This window comes from Meles meles, chromosome 9, assembly GCF_922984935.1.
Source record: "Meles meles chromosome 9, mMelMel3.1 paternal haplotype, whole genome shotgun sequence".
NCBI classification, from domain to species: Eukaryota; Metazoa; Chordata; class Mammalia; order Carnivora; family Mustelidae; genus Meles; species Meles meles.
Window position 1 is genome coordinate 70,975,985 of NC_060074.1, and position 21,072 is coordinate 70,997,056.

The 21,072-nt window shown below is 38.6% G+C and overlaps 1 protein-coding gene across 2 annotated transcripts in view; it reads right to left on the reverse strand.

Annotated features, from left to right (window-relative positions):
• The window catches only part of GPR155 (G protein-coupled receptor 155), a 41,943-nt gene continuing 20,871 nt past the window's right edge, over window positions 1–21,072 (reverse strand). Inside the window, exons 8-16 of one of the 2 annotated variants that reach the window (XM_046019188.1) lie at window positions 19,087–19,171; window positions 18,908–18,998; window positions 17,466–17,676; window positions 15,327–15,431; window positions 9,894–10,030; window positions 8,360–8,455; window positions 6,211–6,275; window positions 4,593–4,730; window positions 1–1,941 (exon numbers count right to left, since the gene is read on the reverse strand). In XM_046019188.1, coding sequence (XP_045875144.1) covers window positions 1,650–1,941; window positions 4,593–4,730; window positions 6,211–6,275; window positions 8,360–8,455; window positions 9,894–10,030; window positions 15,327–15,431; window positions 17,466–17,676; window positions 18,908–18,998; window positions 19,087–19,171 — 1,220 coding nt within the window. In that variant the 3' untranslated portion in view covers window positions 1–1,649. Of the gene's footprint in view, window positions 1,995–4,592; window positions 4,731–6,210; window positions 6,276–8,359; window positions 8,456–9,893; window positions 10,031–15,326; window positions 15,432–17,465; window positions 17,677–18,907; window positions 18,999–19,086; window positions 19,172–21,072 lie in introns of both variants that reach the window. The other variant, XM_046019189.1, reaches the window with a different exon arrangement.

Below are 21,072 nucleotides of genomic sequence, written 5' to 3' on the forward strand. Positions count from 1 at the left end.
TACAAGTTAAAATAGGTATTTTATTGAGAAACTTGCTTTGTCAGTGAGAGTATAAGTTACAAATATTTTTATTTAATAAAATTAGCATATCCATAATCCTAAAAATATCCCTTAAAAAGCCTTTATCTGTAACCTCAGATCATTCAGATCCAGAGTTTTCTCTTAGTGTTTCCCATGGAAAAAGATGCTGCTTATTCCCTTCATGCACATAATAGAACATGTGTAGTATGCCTTGTTCACAAAACAAATTCTCCAGTTTGAGTTGCCTGCATGCATGTGAATTAATATCCATACTGCTGTCAGTACAAAAGTTTCCTTGTGTAACAGTGAAACTTTATGCTTACTCCTGAGCATTCTGAGACTTATAATATGGTCATATTAAAAAAAAAAAAAAGGTCTTGCAGCAACATAGTTCTGCTGAAAAAAACATCCCCATCCCCTAATTATAACATAAAATTGGTACAGGTTAATACTACACAATAAAGTGTAATTTACTCATTAAATACACCAGGCTTCCATGCAGGTTTTTTTTTAAATTACATATTTGTTGCATTAGAAGGACAATGATTTAAATCTATAAATTATTTTCTAAATGGCTTTTACATGAGACATTAAAAGTATGAGAAAAATAAATACTTGAAACATGTTTTAAATAAGTTAAACCACCACTAACACCTAATAATTAAGCAGAGGTTCAAAGGTCGCGTGATTAGATCTCATTTTAATTTACTGGAGATAAAGCTTATCTGAGGGCAACACTGAATAATTTTCAAGTTTATAGATTTTTATACATGGATACTTTAAAAAGACTAAATTCTAGATGTAAAAGGATGTTTTTAAATCTTGACTTGAACTATATAGTTTTTTTTGTTTTTAACTACAGGGAGTATATTGATAGGGTTATCCTTCTGCACTGTAATGCTTTGTGCAAACACCAGAATTGATATATGAAAATAATTTTCTTGATAAAATTTAAACAGAACTGGTGAAATTATCTTTAGTACAAAAGTTAAAGATTACACTTCTGTTGATAGATTTTGAAGATAATATTTATGGTGGTTCTTATTTGCCTCATGTGGCACAGATTCGTACTTCGGATACAAAAGCAAGAAAAAAATGAACTTAAGAAAATACTGCTTCTAGCTTTAATGAGTGCTATTTGTCAAGAAAATAGGAAAAACAGAATAAGGAGGCCTTTTATCAGAATCATGAAAATTCTTTTTCAGGAGATGCTATCAGTAAGTGCAAAGTTGTCATAATTTAAGGTCTATTTCCTGCCAGCAGTACACCTGCCAAATTTGGCGATTTAGAGCACAAGTACATTGGATGTCGACTTTGAAATTATAGCAAACAGATGCAGGGAGCAATGTTTTTAAAACGCTGACAGAACTGGTTTATAATATTTATTATACTTACTATCAGAGCTTTAAATTTTGACTTGGTTTTCTCTTTTTCCTAAGTCAGTTTCCTGTGAGTTTTCCATACACATGAAATCACAAAAATGTTCGCATGGAGTAGGAACCCATCTCACCAAATTTTACAGATGAGGCAACTGAGATTCAGAGAGGTTGTGATTTGCCCAAGGTCACACAGCTAATAAGAAACAGATCTGGGGCTAGAATATGGCCCAGGATTGTCTCCTTCATAACTCAGGTCCTGGGAGATGGGGATGAATGCTCAATCTCTTTATATCTTTCCTGTGGGGGCGTGTTTGCATTAATAGTAGGAGGACTCTGTTCAGGACTTTTTTGAAGAAATCTATAAAACAAGTACTCATCCCGAAATTCATACTCGTTGGTAATATGTTGGATGACTCCCCCTTGCACCAGTCTATCTCCATATATCACAGCTTCACCACGGTCAGAGGCAAGGCCAACTTCAATGAGCCAGTTCACCAGGTCACAGCCACAGAAGGTCCCAGCAGACGTCTTTGCACCACACCTGTATGTCAAAGGAATGTTTCACCCATATGTTCTGTAAACCCGGTATCAGCACTGCGTGATAGAGGACAAGCAAGGAAAAACAGGAGACAGGGAAACACAGCATGATAGTTAAAAGTGTGGCAGGAATGAAACTATTCTAAATATAAAGGGTTTATTAACTCACCTGACCCTAGAAAGATCCACCAGAAAAAAAAAAAAAATGCCAATAATGCTTGTGAAAACAGAAACATGTGAAAAAAAAATGACAATGTAAATGCATCTACAAAGAAGCATTCTTTTTATAGTACCTGGCCTTTTACAATCAGATCCATTCTGTAGAGAGCTGGATATTGTTCATTTCATAAGTTATACTCTTAGGTATAAGAGGTCACTTAATTGTCTCAGGAACATTAAATAATATTTTTTGTAAGCTCCTAAGAAGTGGCATTTTAACTAAACTACTCAAATCAAATATCATTATTTTCTGTTTATCACACTGCCCACAAGTAGTCTTTCTTCTTGCCTTCTGCTGCAAGACAACCTTACTGATAACATTTGTCAAGAATATGCATTAGGGGGGCGCCTGGGTGGCTCAGTGGGTTAAGCCTCTGCCTTTGGCTCAGGTCACGATCCCGGACTCCTGGGCTCAAGCCCCGCATTGGTCTCTCTGCTCAGCGGAGAGCCTGCTTCCCCCTCTCTCTCTGCCTGCCTCTCTGCTTGCTTGTGATCTCTCTCTCTCTCTCAAATATATAATAAAATCTTTTTTAAAAAAAGAATATGCATTAGGAAGTAAGGAAGTGTGATCTATCTTGCTACAAATGTTGGGTCTTGAAAATGTACTTTGATCATGAATCTGTTTCTTGATTATTTAAAATCTGTCTTCCTAATGCAAATAAGGGGTACCTCACATATGAAAAAATAAACAAGGGGGGGGAGGAAAATGTAAAAGAACCAATTAAAGGAATTCTGTAGGTTTTCATACAAATAGGTAAGAGACAACATGAGTCTGTCCACAAGCATTAGTCAAGCTGTAAAACCTGCGGTGCTTGACAACATGTAACAGCGGATGAAAATCAAGATGAAACGAGAAATAGGTGACAAACATTTTAGACCAGTTAACCACCAATGAATATAGCATTTCATATAAAAATTAGAAAAGAGATTAATAGATGTGAAAGAGCTTCTCAAGGACATAAAATATTTTAACATCAGTATTTTGCTTAGTAACATTGTCATTTCTGCTTTTCAACGACAAATATCACTTTGAACAAAAGCCTGGCTCTTACAACCTCTGTCTGATCCTTCTCCCTGCTTATTGATTTTTAACTTATGGCCCAACACCTTATAACCCCAGACACCAACTGAATAATAATTGCTTCCTGATGACCGACCAGGCAGCTCCAATCGCAGCACATGGAACCACAGAGAGCGGCAGCGAATGTGCCGCTGTACAGAACACAGAGGGACAGGGCCACCAGCTAGAGCCTCTTCATCCGGAAGCAAAAGCCATGCTTCCGACAGTAGGCTGTCACGGTGGCCCTCTCTTAAGTGGAGTGCCCTTTCCTCATTTAAAAAAAATCATTGTAAATCGTTGGAAGTATCCACAGATGGAACTTTGAAATCATTCTCTTCATGGGTCTTTAAGGGTAAGAAACTAACTTTTCTTCATAGTTGACCATTTCCAGAAACTGAGCGAGGACAGGACCATCATATAACATCTTGCTATCCAATTCAAAGATGTGTTATCTAACTTTAGAAAAGAGGAACACAAAGGTTTAGAGAATCGAACTGGCCCAATTCACAGAGCTAGTAAGTGGCAGACTCAGGAGCTGGCCTCTGGGATCAGTGTCCGACCAGTGAGTCCCCTTTCCACTAGCTATACCAGGCTACCTTTTGTTTATAATAATATACTGGCATAATAATAAAATTATACTGGCAAAAATTATATATTCGTAATAAAATATTGTTTATTTATTTATAAAAATAAAAATTATATATTTATAATAAAATATACTGTCATAATATGTGTAAATATAGCATCTGAATGGTAATTTGCATAAATCTTCAAACACACAGTTACAGTCATAAAAGTACTTGGCTCTTTATGTAATTTTTTTTTCTTTTTTAACAACCAAAAATCATGGCACTATAACATTCATTTCCTGCTGCATGCTCCATACCTTAAGGATTAGAAGAATAAATATGATGTCATAGACTGAAGATTAGGACTTGAAGGGAAAAATAAGCAGCAGAATTAATTAAAAGACAAATTTCATTTCATTTTCTTGACAATGTCATTAATAATATGAAATAACGTACCACTAGGAGATGGAGAATAGAAAGCCACATCTAAATCCAGTGTATCTCATAGTTTTGTGAGAGACACTAATGGCCAGTATGAAGTGAATGTTAATATTTGACTACATCTTGGTTCATTCTCAATTAGTTTTCACATTTTATATGGAAATCAGTAGTTATATAACACTTAGAAAGTGTAAAAATCTTATAAATGCTCTTTCTCAAATTATAAACTGACCCATAGCTATTTTAACTTTTACACGTAAATGTGCTATTGAAAATAACCATGTAGTTAGTTACAACCACATTACTTAGCCTGTTACAACCCAAAATTAATAATCAAAAATATAATTATCTGGAATTTGTACTTACCTTCTTTCCTTGACAATGTTTCGGATACAGAGGTCACGGTGATAATGGATAAATTGTTGACAGGTCATTTTTATTTCCTCAGGAACAGGAGAACCCTTGTTTTCTGCTGTTTCTTTATTATTCCATAGGAATTCAAGTCTAAAAACCAAAATTTATGGAGGCCACTTTTAAGGAAAGGAAAACACTGAGAGGAAACCCCTTCTTGCTTATCACTCCATTAACATGGCTCTTCCAAAGATATCACCTTCAACATGCAGATATGGTTAGTCTCTGAAACAAAGACATAACCTGCACTTGGTTTCCTGGTCCAAGCAGGTGGGGTGGGGGTGATGTGAGGCAGGGTGGGAGACTTGAGACTTGAACATTTTATAAACCCTCCTGACATAATTGATCCATTTCAGTTTCTGCCAATAAATGAAGTTCTTTTCTTATTCTACATTCTACTGTTTTAAGCTGCAAAAATAATTTACAGAGATCAAGTATTTTATTTAATCATTTTCCAATTTCAGTACCACGGAGACAAATACTGGGATCTGGAATACAGCACAATTCTGTTTCTGTAATGTTGGACAATTGATCTGTTGACTTTTTCACCCAGTCAACATTATGAAGCTGATAACTAAGTTCAGTGACTTTTCTATTATGTTTTTCTTCTCTAATGAAAATGATTATGACCCTAGTAGCGACATCTTAATAATGTAATGATATCAATGATGACAAAAAAGAAGAAGGAGAAGAAAGAAGAGTGACCATCTATTGGGCATTCTTTATATAGGTGGTTGGATAAAATCCACTAGTACTTCTAATTTCTGCTAATTTTGACTTTGAAAATAAATGAGGATATACAAAGTCTTGTGCCTCCCCCCCGTTCCTGCCACTCCGAAGTTGGAGAATTCCCACTTCATTATTGTATTCACACTATCATTATTATTATAAAGAAATTTCCAATCTGAATCCAAAGAAACTCTTCATTAAGCAATTAAAAAAATTTAGTAAGAAGAGAATTTGAGTTTTCTATAAATTGTCAGTTTGATAGAAAGAGAAATCCTAATATCAGAGGAGAATCTATATTGTCAAATAAAGATCTTTGGGGGCACAACATCTATAATTTCCATTCCTAAATACACTTCTTTTTTTTTTAAAGATTTTATTTATTTATTTGACAGAGATCACAAGTAAGCAGAGAGAGAGGAGAAAGCAGACTCCCCGCTGAGCAGAGAGCCCGATTCGAGACTCGATCCCAGGACCCTGGGATCATGACCTGAGCTGAAGGCAGAGGCTTTAACCCACTGAGCCACCCAGGTGCCCCTCTAAATACACTTCTAAGTTTCACTTTACTTTATGTAGTTAATGGCATAGGTAGAAGTTTGTATCCATCATTTCTTGTTAAAATGCAAATGACAATGTTGGATTAATAAGAGTTCTCCCAATATTTTCTCCACAGTTATTAACAAAAGATATGTGAATCAACATATAACCTTTCTTCAGTGTTTTAACAATTTACCCTTTCTGTAGTCTCCTAGCAGTTACTGAAGGTTTAAAAAATATCAGTATCTTAATAGAATGGCCTTGTGTCATTACCTTTACAGATACAGATTTATTTCAAAACTAAATTTACCTTCTTTTGAAAGGCAGAATGATTAAATGTTTGTCCAGTCCGAAGATGCCAAAGGAAATAAATCCCTACGGAAGAGGAAAAGTTACAGTTATGAATTCAACACTAGAATGTTAAGGACTGGGAAGTTATGGAAACCACCATATTTAGTGCCGAGGGAAGCAAACCCATAGTGATTACAGCAATAGTTTAAATGGAACACAAAAGGAAGGCCCTCTATAAAGTTTAATGCCTGGAGGCAGGTATGACTTGGCTGCCTCTTTCTAGTCATCTATCCTACTAATTACACTGGAGCACTGGTTTAAACCAGTCCTGAGCGACCACATCTGCATCCTAGCTTACTGAAGAAAAATGAAAACATTTCAGAGCTTTATGTCTTTTTTTCCTCTTTTTAAAAAAAAAAAGAAAATAAATTATCTCCTATTGGGCTTAGGTATTTACTATTTCTCTATTAACACTTTAGAAATTATAGAATTATATAGTATTTGGTTCTAAGGAAGTAACTGAACTTTATGTGAAATGCAAACTTTATGTAAACTTTATGTGAAATGTAAAGTTTATGTGAACTTTATTTTACTTTACGTGAAATGAAGTTGGCTAGGTGCTTACAGAAAGGCTTTGAAGGCTTTGGGAGTGATGAAGCAAACTGGCACCAGAAGTCAGCCACAGATCTGGACAGTTGTGCCTGCTTGGGAGGTAAGAGGTTGGGAACTGCCATTTGTCAGGCGCAGAGGGATAAGGATCTAAGTGCCGGCTGGTGGGAGGTGGGATGGAGAATGTACTACATTGCACAAAGGATCTACCTTTCTTTACCCCCAAACTGTAAACAACCAAAAAGGAATGATCTTACTGTAACACCTAGATGGGATGTGGTGGTGCTGGTGGTGTGGGGAGGGTCTCTCTCTCTCTCCTTTGAAACACCTGGGCCGTTAGCTGAGGGGGGATCATTTCAAATGCAACATTCCTGGCATTAGCTTCTTTGTGAAGCCCTCTCAGTCCCAGTGTTGGGGTGACTCAGCCTGGATTGGCTTTGCTGAATACAAAACTCTGAGTGAAACTATGAGTTTTCAACCTAGTATTTTATAGGTCTTGGGCACAAAATCAGATCTCACACAGAGTCACAAAGTGAGGTAGGCATCAAGTAGCCGAGGATACTTGAATCTATCTGTAATAAACTGAACAGGTCACTTATCTATCTGGACAGAGTCCTTTTGCTCCCACAATAATGGCTAAACAAACCAGAAATATTTCAAGAAATTAATGTTAGGATAAAATATGCAGGAGTGTTTACTGATAAATGTTAACTGAATTAGTCGGTTATTAAAACCAGTGATTTCAAACACAGTATTTTTTTCAACCTGATACTTAGTCTGGGGACTAAGGTTCACTAATTAAAAGGTGAGGGATTGAAAACAATCACATTTTGAACTTTACACATAAAAATATCTTCCCAATACACAAAATACCACTTATCCTTAAATATCCATTTTAATAGTGACAGAAAAACAATAGCATTTATTATATTAGTTCTCCATGGAACTTTAGTTTCTAATTTGTAAACTGGGAATGATAATGTCTACTTTGTAGGTATTCTTTATGTTTAAGTAAGATGACTAATGTATAATGCTTAATTGTTGGCATATAGTAGTAGGTCCTCAAGGAACAGTAACTAACTATCCCTGGTCAAAATTTATTTAACCACCACAAGATTTTCTAAAAAAGATTTAAGTACCTATTGTCCGAGAAACATCGAAATGTAAATGAAATGACGTTCATCAATTTAAGTGACTAAACTAAAGGCTCAGGGAAGGTAAGTCTTTTTCCCAAAGTGACTTATTAAGACAGTCATAAAGTTTAAAAAGAAGCTGGAACATCTTGTCCCTGCTTAAATTATCATTCTTTATTTTAAAACCAAAGCAAAAAACGATTTGGTGTTTCTGATTGAAACACTCCGTGCGCATTCTGATGACATGAACCAATATGGAGACCGGCAACAGCTGTCAGCTGCCACGCATACCAGCAGCTGGCAAACCAACTAAACCCTTTTGATTTAAAAGAAAACAACAACATCCGCACCACTACCCCCTAAACAGCCCATCCAGGAAAACAAAACAAAACAAAAAAGCTCTCAAAGTTCTCAGGAAATAAATACCTGGCCAAAGTTAAACACAGCACAGAAAAACTGTAACTCAACATAGAGCCTTCCAGGTTCTTGGTTGAATAGCCACCATAAACAACTGGAAAGATTCTGTAAAGGAAGGAGAAAATAGTATTTTAAAATGAAGCTAGCTGATCATTTCTCCCCATCCAGAACACAGTACAATAACTTATCTGCTTAATAATTAGGCAGAAAAAGACTAAAAGGAAAAACACCGAGAGAATATAGAGGCTTTGTCTTTTGAACAAGAGGTTTCAACCTCTCCTCTTGACAGATGTCATTCAAACAGCACCTAATTTGATCAGACTTGAAGCAAGAAGACATGCGCTATAATACAGAAGCTTACATAACACATCAGGTCTGCCGACTAGCCCAAGACAGGACTGATTTTAAAATTAGTTCTACACAATGAAAACAATCACATCGCTAAGCAGCAGTTCTTGGCAGCATTTCTTACTTTTTATTTTTTGTTCTTAAACAGCAGTTAAAATGGTGCTGGCTGATCACTTTCTATGTATCCAGCATCCCCATGAAGAAAGGTTTCTTCATACGTTATATGGTCCACCTCCCATCTCTAGGCAGTTACACTTGAACCATCTTAAAGAATTCTATAATAATAATAACTGATAATGCACAAAAGAGGACATAAAACATTCTAAAAACCCCTAGGAATCAGAGAAATGCATTGAAAAAATGCTGCATTTCACTTACAAAATGATAAAATTTAAAAATTTTTAACATTCAGTGCTGGTGAGAGTACTTTGACAAATCTATACTACTCCCTCGGAAAACAATTTGAGAGAATGCATCCAAATATTTGTACTCTTTGGTCTAGGTTTCCCAACTTTGAGAGTCTATCATACAGAAATATTACATGGAGATGTCTCTTTAAGCATTTTGAAGAACTGGGATAACAATCCCTAAGAAAGTGGTTGAGTAAATTATAATGTATCTCCTCTATGGTTTATTGAGGAGCCATTTCCAGTAACAGTTAAGAACAACTATGTAGCAACATGAAAATGGTTGACACAGGTGACAAAACAGGGTATAAATCTGTATGACAATTAGAACCAGGAAAAGTGTATTAAAAATAGAAGGCAGTAATCTTATAACTATCCATGGTATGAGGTGGTTGTGTTATTCTCATAATGAAAAATTCTGTTTAAAGTCTTATTTATCTGATGAATGTCTCCTGCGAAACCATGTCGGCATTTATCCACTGAGGTCGGTCTTGCAAGGGATATGTTAGAATAAGCAGCCTATACACAGCATGGAGATACCTGGTCTTACCAAATTACAGGTTCAGAGACTAAACCAAATAGGCTATTGGGGCATTTAGGCTACAAAGTGCTGTGAATTCTTCACCTCTCTTGCTCCCCAAAACAGCTCAAGGTCGGGATTCAGACTGCCTGGTTGCCACCCACCCCTCCCAGAAGCAGCAACTAAGTTTCCCCCAGATGCCTGAATAAAATCTTTGCCAAGCATTTAAAGAAATGGCCCCCAAACAAAAATCAGAAGAAACATTTACAGCAAACAGGCCAATAATGAGAAGTAAACACAGCAACACGTGTCGAGTCAGTTGCTGATCTCCGCTCTGTAGATACTGCTCTTCTTCCTGGACTAACATGCAGCTCTGGGAGTTACAGCGACTCACACAATGATCATCTATAAGACAGTAAGTACAACAATTTGTAATCAGAGCTTTTTATTTGAATGCATTTTAAATTCATAATGGCTTTCGAAGCAAACCAGCACATATGCACATTCAGCTCAGAATCAGTATATTATTTTAGAAGGAATCTGAGGGAGGCTCTTTCATGTGGTCTCAGGAGAGTTCTACTTGTCAAGTGTTTGCATCTGGAAAAATACAAGGAGGATGCCACAGTTCCCTTCTACACTAGTCAACAGTGTAATGTATATATATTTTAAGACCAGGTTTACTGTATCTACTTAGAGAATTTTTCTTTTCTTTTTTCTTAAAGATTTTATTTATTTATCTGATAGAGCAGCAGCAACAAGAGAGAGAGGGAGAAGCAGACTCTCCTTCTCCTGAGCAGCGAACTTGATGTGGGACTCGATCCCAGGCTCCTGGGATCATGACCTGAGCTGAAAACAGATGCTCAACTGACTGAGCCACCTACGCGTCCCCTTGACTTACAGAATTTTTCTACACCAAGAACACACAAGTACTTTTTATTAAAGTAGGATCAAACAAAGGTACAGTTTGGCAGCCCGCTTGCTTTTTTTTAACTTAGCAACACTGGATGCTTCCTTCATGCCATTAGCTGTTACTATAGCCATTAGCTATATATTATAAATATATATATATATCTTGATTTCTTTTTTCTTTTTTTTTTTTTTTTAGATTTTATCTATTTATTTGACAAACGGAGATCACAAGTAAGCACGGAGGCAGGCAGAGAAGAGAGGAAGGGAAGCAGGCTCCCTGCTGAGCAGAGAGCCTGATGTGGGGCTCGATCCCAGGACTCTGGGAACATGACCTGAGCCGAAGGCAGAGGCTTTAACCCACTGAGCCACCCAGGCGCCCCTTGATTTCTTTTTTTAAAGCTAAATTAATAGCTCATGATTCATCAGTAACAAATTTACATATTGGTCATGGATATCCTAGTTTCATTAAATGTAACACAAATATACTATTCTCCCTTGCCTTTCATTAAAGAGTTTAAAACCTGCCTTAGAAAAGAACTTTAAGAAATCAGAACTGTTAAACAGCGTCCCGCTGACATGCAGAAGCAAGTCCAAATCATAGGTATGACCCTTCTTTCACCTAGACTAGAGGGGAGGGACCTTTCCCAAGAAACCTGTTCTCTCCTGCCTCAGCTCCAATATGGCCATGGCCTCAAAAGCAGGGGAAAACATTTTTTACAAAATGGATGTCTAATCGAACATATAGTCTGATTTTTAAAAGTCAAAGATGAAAGCACAATTTTATAGCTCTTAACCCTCAAGGCAATCATGAAAATTTGTATTTCCTCGAGCCTGTTTCCAGAAAAGGACATACACAGTTATTAAATATGGCCCAACATTTCAGCTAACAGCACAGGGAAGTGCACAGTGTTGCTATGTAAAACGAAAGCAGTCTGCCAAACTATCTCTCTAGAATGAGTCTACTTTAATAATAATTATTTGTGTATATCTTGGTGTAGAAAAATTCTATCTCAGTATGTATAATAAGCCTGGTCCTAAAATACTGAGTACAGATATTATAAAAATGGATAAAAATAAATTTTATTATCTTTCATTTACCTTTCTTACACATTGCACATTGATTTTGCCTTTGTGCTATGCCAGTGTTTGGGGGGATGAGGAATTAGTTATACTGCTAAACTCTAAAAATTATCACTTGTTCATAGTTTGATTTCCTTCAACCTTTCTTTATTTCAGGCTTAAGGAATGATACTAAATTATATGAGTAGATGAAGTCCATATATGATGGCTTTCTTTCTGTATAACTTTTGCAAATAGGATCAGAAAATGTAAGATGCTCCCATATAAAAGAGTTCTCAGGAATCAGCATTATTCATGAAGAAAATGACAGATAAGGGGAACATAACATAATTTTCAGAGACTAAAAAATGTTAAATTACACATTGAATTCATTGACAGACTTTATTATTAGGTGTATTGTGTAGGGAGAAAACAAGGAGGAAAGCCTTGGGGATTATGATGTAAAGTAAAGAAACATTAGTTTAAGCAAGTGGCATAAAAAAACTGAAAGACAGTTTAACTGAATGCCAAATGGGGTTTCCTAACAGAAAGTCAGTGAAGGCTCAATGTCTGATACATTTTCACTTCCTTCTATAGAAGTGTGAGATCCACTATTAAGATTCATTGCTAGCGGGCTGCCTGGGTGGCTCAGTGGGTTAAGCCTCTGCCTTTGGCTCAAGTCATGATCCCAGGGTTCTGGGATCGAGCCCTGCATCAGGCTCTCTGCTCAGCAGGGAGCATGCTTCCCCCCTCTCTCTGCTGCCTCTCTGCCTTCTTGTGATCTCTCTCTCTCTCTCTCTGTCAAATAAAATAAAATCTTAAAAAAAAAAAAAAGATTCATTGCTAGCCAGCAGAGAGCAGCCAAATATAAACCCTGCTTGGCTCATAACAACCACTACTACTGCAACTCTGTTTCATGAGCATTTACTATGTATTCCACACACTCTGCTAAGTGATTTGCATACATCGTTATTTATAATCCTCACATTTCTTATATAAAAGTGAAATGCCTTTGGCAACAATACAATTGACATATGTTTCGTCATGAAGATGGCTTTGGGGCGTTTTCCTTTCTAACGTCATTATAAACAAGCATCATCAATGAACCTGCACTGCAATTTCACCTAAGTGTGTTCAGTTGTTTTCAGTAATTTGAATTCCGTTGTGCATGCGTGGGGATGGTCCACGATGGTGGCAGAGGAAGACCCTGAACTCATCTCCCACAGACACAGCACTCTCTATGGAATAACTCCTACCTAAAAAGAACTGAAGACTAGCTGAATTGCTTTTTCCACAACAAGAGGAAAAGGGTCACATCAAGCCAGGCAGGAAAGGCAGAAATGCAGTCTTACAAAAAGCTCACCAGGGGTGCAGCAACTCACAATAGGGAAGGATTCACAGGTTTAGAACTCTCCAGCTCAGGCACAACAACCCTTGGGACCTGCACTAGACAGATGAGGCCCCAAACATGGGGCTTATGTCCAGGGGGTCCAAGGGCTATGGAGATCTGAGATACTCCTTTTGAGGGGCTCATGCATGGACTCACCCATCTGGGCAAGCAGCACAAAGGCAGCAGTTTGAGAGGTGACAGGATTATATGTGAAGGAGATTCAACTGCTAATCTTAAAGATTCAGGGAATTTTCCTTGTGGCTAGAGCTGCTGGAGAGTGCCAATTTTTGCACTCTTCCTCTACCTTGCTAGGAAGGCAGGTGCGGGCAAACATAACATGGCTAAAATCAAGGCATGTCCCTCCCAGAATGCTCTTCTCCAGCTCTGCTAAAATTGCAGATGTGCCCCACCCCGGATGCTCTTTCCTGGCACAGGCATGTCCCACACCCAACACTCTCCCACGGCCTGGCTAAAGCTGGTGAGTGAACTCAGTCCACACAGAGGCCACTCGACTGCCTGGCTCTGGTGGCTGGAGAGGCCTGTGCATCCAGGGTCCATGGGTAACAACTGGAAAGATCGTGCTGGATAGGATACTATATCCTGGGCAATACACAGACAGCAAACTGAAATACAGCCCCAGACTGCACATGGAAAAGACCCATTTGTTTGTCCAGAAGCTTTCACCTGAGGGACGAACTTCAGGTTAAAGCCACACATCTAAAGGCTGCAGAAGCACTCTCAGAGGACGTAGGCAGTGCACGTATGCACACCTCTCCCCAAACTTGGCCTTGCCACAACTCACTGGTATCTCCCAGAAAGGATCTTTAATACTTGACTGAAGCCCTGATTCTTGGCATCTGTCACCCACGGGATACCTGCAGATCTCCTGGTCTAGAGATCAGCAGTGTCTAGGATTGTGGTCCCACAGGATTGTATATATTTGCATACTTTAACAGCTGCTGTCTGAGGACCTGGCTTCCAATCAGCCTGAGTCTAGGTCCCTCCCTTTGCACAGGTCCAAAGCACACCCTCACCAACTGCAACTATCAAGAATAAAACAGGCTAGGGGCGCCTGGGTAGTTCAGTGGGTTAAAGCCTCTGCCTTCGGCTTAGGTCATGATCCCAGAGTCCTGGGATCAAGCCCCACATCGGGCTCTCTGCTCTGCCTGCTTCCTCCTCTCTCTCTGTCTGCCTCTCTGCCTACTTGTGATCTCTGTCTGTAAAATAAATAAATAAATAAAATCTTTAAAAAAAAAAAAAGAATAAATCAGGCTAGATAATTGCAAAGGGTCTAGCGACAACCAAGAACTAAGGCAAAGTTGAAACAGACTGCTGGTTATCAGAGGGAAGGGGGTGAGGGCAGGGTGAAAAGAGTGAAGAGGTGGTAATAAGACATATTGTGGTGATCACTGTGTAATATATACAAATACTGAACTACTGTGTTGTACACCTTATACTAATATAAAGTTACACACCAACTTTAGCTCAAATAAGCAACCTGAAATTCAGACCACAAATGTAATTCAGTCTTTTACTCTGTATGTCAAAGGTTATTAGTTTCAAAGATTTTTCTTATTTTATAAGAAAGGGTATATTGAAAGTATATAGATTCAAAAGATAATTAAGCACTAATTGGTCTTGGCCCCAAAGGAAATCAGTGGGGGGAAAGTCTCAGCTGTTAAAATAAAAAGTCCAGAAAAAAAAAGGAAATGGCACATGCGGCAAACTTCTTGGAATCATCACATGGGTTAAATTTATTGGAAACTGTGTATATAATACTACCAATTACTATATTATAAGAACTTTATGATTATTATTTTTTTTAAGTAGGCTCCATGCCTACCGTGGAGTCCAACGTGGGGTCTGAACTCACAACCCCGAAACAAAGACCCAGCTGAGATCAAGAGTTGGATGCTTAACCAACTGGACCACGCAGGTTCCCCGAACTTTAATTCTTTTTTTTTTTTTTAAAGATTTTATTTATTTATTTGACAGAGAGAGAGATCACAAGTAGGCAGAGAGGCAGGCAGAGTGAGAGGAGGAAGCAGTCTCCCTGCAGAGCAGAGAGCCCGATGCAGGGCTCGATCCCAGGACCCTGAGATCATGACCTGAGCCGAAGGCAGCGGCTTAATCCACTGAGCCACCCAGGCGCCCCCCCCCCCCGAACTTTAATTCTTTAAATGAGTACTCTATCCATGCACAATTATTATCCTATCAGCACTTCTCCCCATCTTATTTGAGATTACATAAGCAGTGTAGCATCTATGAAATCCTAAGCTGAAATCTTTTAAGGTATAAGGAGAGGACTCTTGTGTTCCTTAGGCCCATCCTCATAGCACTTACTTTTCTCAAATGAAGGAGTCACAAGCCCACTGGTACTTGTGTTTGCTACCGGCTCGACAGACGGGCAGTGTGATCCACCATTTCCCACGGAGCAGGAGCAGCAACCTAGGCAGATAAAATAGCATAGGAGAATAAGGCCCAACCACAACAGAAATGGGTAACTTCAAGAGATGCCAAACCAAACCAAACGTACCCACTCATACACACACACAGACACACACACACAGACACACACACACACACATTTCCCATGCAGCCACAATGGAACCGTGTTCACATGGTATCTATCAAGAAGAATTTACATGTGCTTATTTGGAGATTAACATTTAAAGAATGGCAGGCAAAGGACTGGCTCCTTTATATATTGTCTCCTCATTGCATGACAAGGAAGAGTGTTGTTGTTTTTTTTTAAGATTTTATTTATTTATTTGACAGAGAAAGATCACAAGCAGGCAGAGAGGCAGGCAGAGAGAGAGGAGGAAGCAGGCTCCCTGCTGAGCAGAGAGCCCGATGTGGGACTCGATCCCAGGACCCTGAGATCGTGACCTGAGCTGAAGGCAGCGGCTTAACCCACTGAGCCACCCAGGCGTCCAAGTAAGAGTGTTTTTATCCAGCTGTTTTTATTAGTTACCACTGTGCTTTGACAACTAAGAATTTGAACACTTTCTTCAACTATAGCTTTTACTTCATCACTCCTTAAAAACATGCCCTAGTCCTCCATTGTTTACTGTAGTTAATTGAAACTCCTTGGCCTGAATTTGAACGCTCCTGAGGATGTGGCCCCTTTTCCCCCATCCAACCACCCCCACTATCTAACAAGGCCTTTCCCTTCTTCTGGGACAATTCTTTTTTTTTTTTTTTTTTAAGATTTTATTTATTTATTTGACAGACAGAGATCACATGTAGTCAGAGAGGCAGGCAGAGAGAGAGAGAGGAAGAGAGCAGGTTCCCTGCTGAACAGAGAGCCCATGCAGGGCTTGATCCCAGGACCCTGAGATCATGACCTGAGCGGAAGGCAGAGGTTTTAGCCCACTGAGCCATCCAGGCGCTCCAATTCCCAGACAATTCTTTAGTGTCCTCCACAAACCCCATGCCTGTTTGGGTTTGCAGACTAGTTAGGCACACGCGCAATTCCCACTCTCGTTAATTCTTTGAAATCTTCTCCTCCTTTATGTTCAGCTCAAGACTCGCTTCTTTCAAGAACGTGTTTCCTACTAGTCTAGAAAATGCAGTCAAAACAATCTTATTCTTTTGTCTTCTCAGACATACACTGCTGAAAATCCCTTGCTGCTTTACAGGCCAATTGGTTTATGGAAGTTGCCTTGAGACATCTGTTTTATAGAGCTATAGTTTCTCCTCCACATAGTCAGAGGACGCATGCAGTATCCATTTATTTATTTATTGAGGATTTTATTTATTTACTTGACAGAGAGAGACACACAGTGAGAGAGTGAATACAAGCAGGGGGAGTGGGAGAGGGAGAAGCAGACTTCCTGCTGAGCAGGGAGCCTGATCCCAGGACCCTGGGATCATGACCTGAGCCGAAGGCAGACGCTTAACCGACTGAGCCACCCAGGAACCTCATGCAGTGTCCTTTAAACACATATATGAGACATGGATTCTTTTTTTTTTTTTCTAACATGGATTCTAATAAAATAACAACTTCAGTGACAAAGTGTATTAAAATTTAATACGCTAGAAAAAGGAATAATGCCTAGGTTGAAATTTTCATTGATAACATGATTTAATTCTTCAGCAGTGTTCTTAGCAGAAAAGATTTCAAAGTATAAAAACCACCATCTATAATAAGCTATTAGAAGTGTCTTTCTATATTTAAGATAATGATGCCATCTCAAGGTTAAAATAGAACCACAGAATAATAGAAAAGAAAATACAGAGATCGTCTAGGCCAGCCCTCCTATCTTCAGAAGTTTGAAGGCTTAAGTCAGCTAATCTGAAATTGTTCAGAAAACAGACATAAAGCCAGCCCAGTTCAATGACATACATACAGGGCACGCACAGAGCCTGACATGGGACTTGATCTCATGACCCTGAGATCAAGAAAGTTCCCTGAAGCAAAACACTTAGGATACAGGCTATACAGGCACGTAAGAGTGTCTTTTTATGTCGGGATCATACCTGTTTCTGGGATAGAACTTGTAAAAGGTTCTGGTTCGTTTGCTGGCCCTGGACTCTCCTCAAAGGCAGCGTTCCTAGGCTCTGCTGCTTTGTGGTTCCGAGACTGGTCGAACCCTTCATAGCGTCCTGCTTGGGTGGTGCGATTCATACACATGAGTGATATGCCAGCTATCACGATGCTGCAGAACAGGGTGACTGCTGTGATGACCATCTGCCAGCATTGCAAAGAGACATTAGGCCACTCTGCACAATCGCAGCTTGATCACCTTAGTAGCGCAACTTAAGGGAACTTTTGTTTGGTGGGAAAGGCAATCTCCCCACAGTTATAAATGCTCTGGAATAGTGGTTCTCAAAAAGGAGTTAGAATATGAAAGGGAGCAAGTTACTTGAAGAGAAATTAGGATTTACTTGAAGAGAAAATAAGATCTCTAGTGGCTTCTTTCACTCTCCATCAATATCACTGGTTTCCTCTGTAAGTAAGCTAAGTGACTGCTTACAGACCTTTTTTATTGCAGTTTTTGCTTGCTTTAATATGTCATTCAAGCATACTTCAACTGGAGACACTGTTATGGTAATAATACTAAACATACATAATTCTGACTAATACTAATTGCATATTAACATATGCCAGCACTGGTCAAAGTCTTTTATACGTGTGATCTTGTTTATTCCCACAACAACCCAATAAAATTCAAAATTATGAAACAAAAAAGAGGACAAGAAATCAAAATATTCTCAAGGTTTTTTGTTGTTGTTGTTTTGTTTTGTTTTTTTTAAAAACACACATCCTTGGGGCTAGCCCAAGAGAATTTTGATCAGCAGATACACTATGGCTTTTCAAAAACATTTTTCCCCAGGTACTTACTGTTCTGAAATTTATATTTATAATAGGATTGAAAGTCAAGAACATGGCTTTTATTACTACTGCTGACTTTTTTTTTTTTTAAGATTTTATTTATTTATTTGACAGACAGAGATCAACAAGTAGGCAGAGAGGCAGGCAGAGAGAGAGGGGGAGGCTGGTCTCCTGCTGAGCAGAGAGCCTGATGCCGGGCTCAATTCCAAGACCCTGGGATCATGACCCGAGCCAAAGGCAGAGGCTTTAACCCACTGAGCCACCCAGGCGCCCCTACTACTGCTGACTTATTAGCTTTAAATTAATCACTCTTTCCTCCAGTAGAGGAAACATAATTCATAAGTGGGTTTAAGATGACCCAATAAGTTTCAAGCATTTGGAAATCCTCCGCTAAAAATGGATGTAGACCTATAAAATCTTCACCACAGTTCGAAGTGAGACTTAAAGTGATATAGGATCACTAGTGGCATATACAATAAACTGGAATAGATTTTCAAAATAACTTTTAATGTAAGTATAACAAAACACAGGAACAAGCGAAAAAGAGATGTTCACAAGAAAAGAACTGTCAATAACCTCTTCTTACCTGCTCCTTTCCATAGAAGAAGGCTGAGTCAATGCTATCTCCATTATGTTTTCCAGTTATCAGAAGAACACCAACAAGGAGAGCAGGAATTCTGGAATAAGGTTTAGAGAGAGAACGAGACAATGAATTGTAACTGTGTATATCGAAACATATAGGTAAACAGGAAACTATCAACTTACCCCCAGCCAGATATTATGATGATTCCAACAGGAATTTGTACACTCTCTCTCTTTTTCAAAAGAAACAAAGAAATTGCCAGAAGGCCTAAGATCAAGAAACAGAAATTGAAAGGTAGATGGTTACTCTCGATGTTGATCAGACCTCACAGAACTTTAACCGAGCTTATTTCGATGGAAGTCGGGGGTTTAGACCCTAGAATTCACTCTTTCTAAATAAATACTGGCCCCAATATTTTGAAGCATGTTTGTCTCCTAATCATTCGTGTTTTCCTTCCTGTATTATTTCTTTACTCAAATCTTCTTGTTTTATGTATGAGGAAGTTTTCAAAAGCTCAAATCAGTTTATTCTTTTGACTGGTGTTTGGAATCTAAATATTTGTTAAAAAAAATTTTAACTGGATACAGAGCAAGTCTAAAAATAAAAACACCCTCACTCTGCCGTTGCTAAGAAAGCATAGGCAATTCTTACCCTGGTTTAGTTTTTGGAAAATGCCCCAAGTCTAAATGATAGAACTTAATACAAATATAATGTGAACTTAATACAAAAATAAATGTTTTAAAACTCTTGAGCATTCCTTTCATCTTAAATCCAATCATTTATACAAGTAACATCCTTTTCCATAAATCCTATGTAGTTGTAGAATCTTAGAGCTTCAGAGTTGGAAGGGATCATTGTTTGAAACGAACACCTTCATTTTATAGATACGGACACAAGAGTTTGCCCAAGCCACATAGCCAGTAGAGGGCAGAGCAGGACTACAAACTCTATCGGTGTTTCTAAAACTCGTCCATGGACCCCTAGGGTTCTTAAGACATATCTGTAGGATTTAGACATTTCTGTGAGAAATTTTAAGTCTCTTTGGTATATTTTCAATGATAATCATCTAAGATGCCTATTTTGTAACCATAGCACTGTCTCATAATCTCAGAGCCAGCATCTGGTTAAACGGTAAGTTTGAGCCAAGTGAAGGCCAAGTATCACAACACATGGTCCCAGTGAAGGTTCTATGGTATTCTTTCTGAAGAGAGAAACGCACTGAGATGAACCAGGTCATAAGCCCACACATGAAAGTAAAGGCAAACCACGCTAAAAAAAATAAAATATTAAAAAAAAAAATCCTAACCAGAGGAATGAGTTCCTTTTTTTTTTTTTTTAAAGATTTTATTTATTTATTTGACACACAGAGAGAGCGAGAGATCACAAGTAGGCAGAGAGGCAGGCAGAGAGAGAGAGAGAGAAGCAGGCTCCCCGCCGAGCAGAGAGCCTGATACGGGGCTTGATCTCAGGACCTTGAGATCATGACCTGAGTGGAAGGCAGCGGCTTAACACACTGAGCCACCCAGGAGCCCTGGAATGAGTTCCATTTTACATTTCAACTTGTGATTCAGATTAGCAAAACAAGATCCTTTGTCATGTCATGAATGTTGCCAATTAGAATTACCGAGTTTGTAACTGGGATTCTCATCTGTGAATCTGCTTTGGTTTTAAAGTTGTTTATTCGCTGTATATAAGGAATTCATATCCAGACCCAAGACCATACAGATTAAGTAACACTGTGCTAGAATAATACAAATGAACAGTGAGGCTTTTGCAAATTGTTTTTCTTTACAGAGAACCCGCAAGTTCAGGAGGTACTCTAATGCCACTGCTCCTTCCTAAATACATTTGTGCCTTCTATAGCTCTAGGTTTTCAACAAGGTACCCAACAGTGTGCTATTATGGCAGTGAGGGCATTCTTCAAAGTCCCAAAGGTCATCATTCTTGCTTTATGCAAAGACTGGTCTACAAATAGGCCCAGGCTGGTCCTGGATCTCTCCCAGGTTGCTGGCAGAAGCTGTGAGAGTTCCTACCTGAAGAGGTTAAACATTTTGGGCCTCACTGAACTCATTTGAAAAATAAAGGACTTACACTATACCACTGTTTCCAAAGCATAAGAGACTATATGAAATTTTTGGACTAGTTTTGTGTTTATTTTAACACGTATG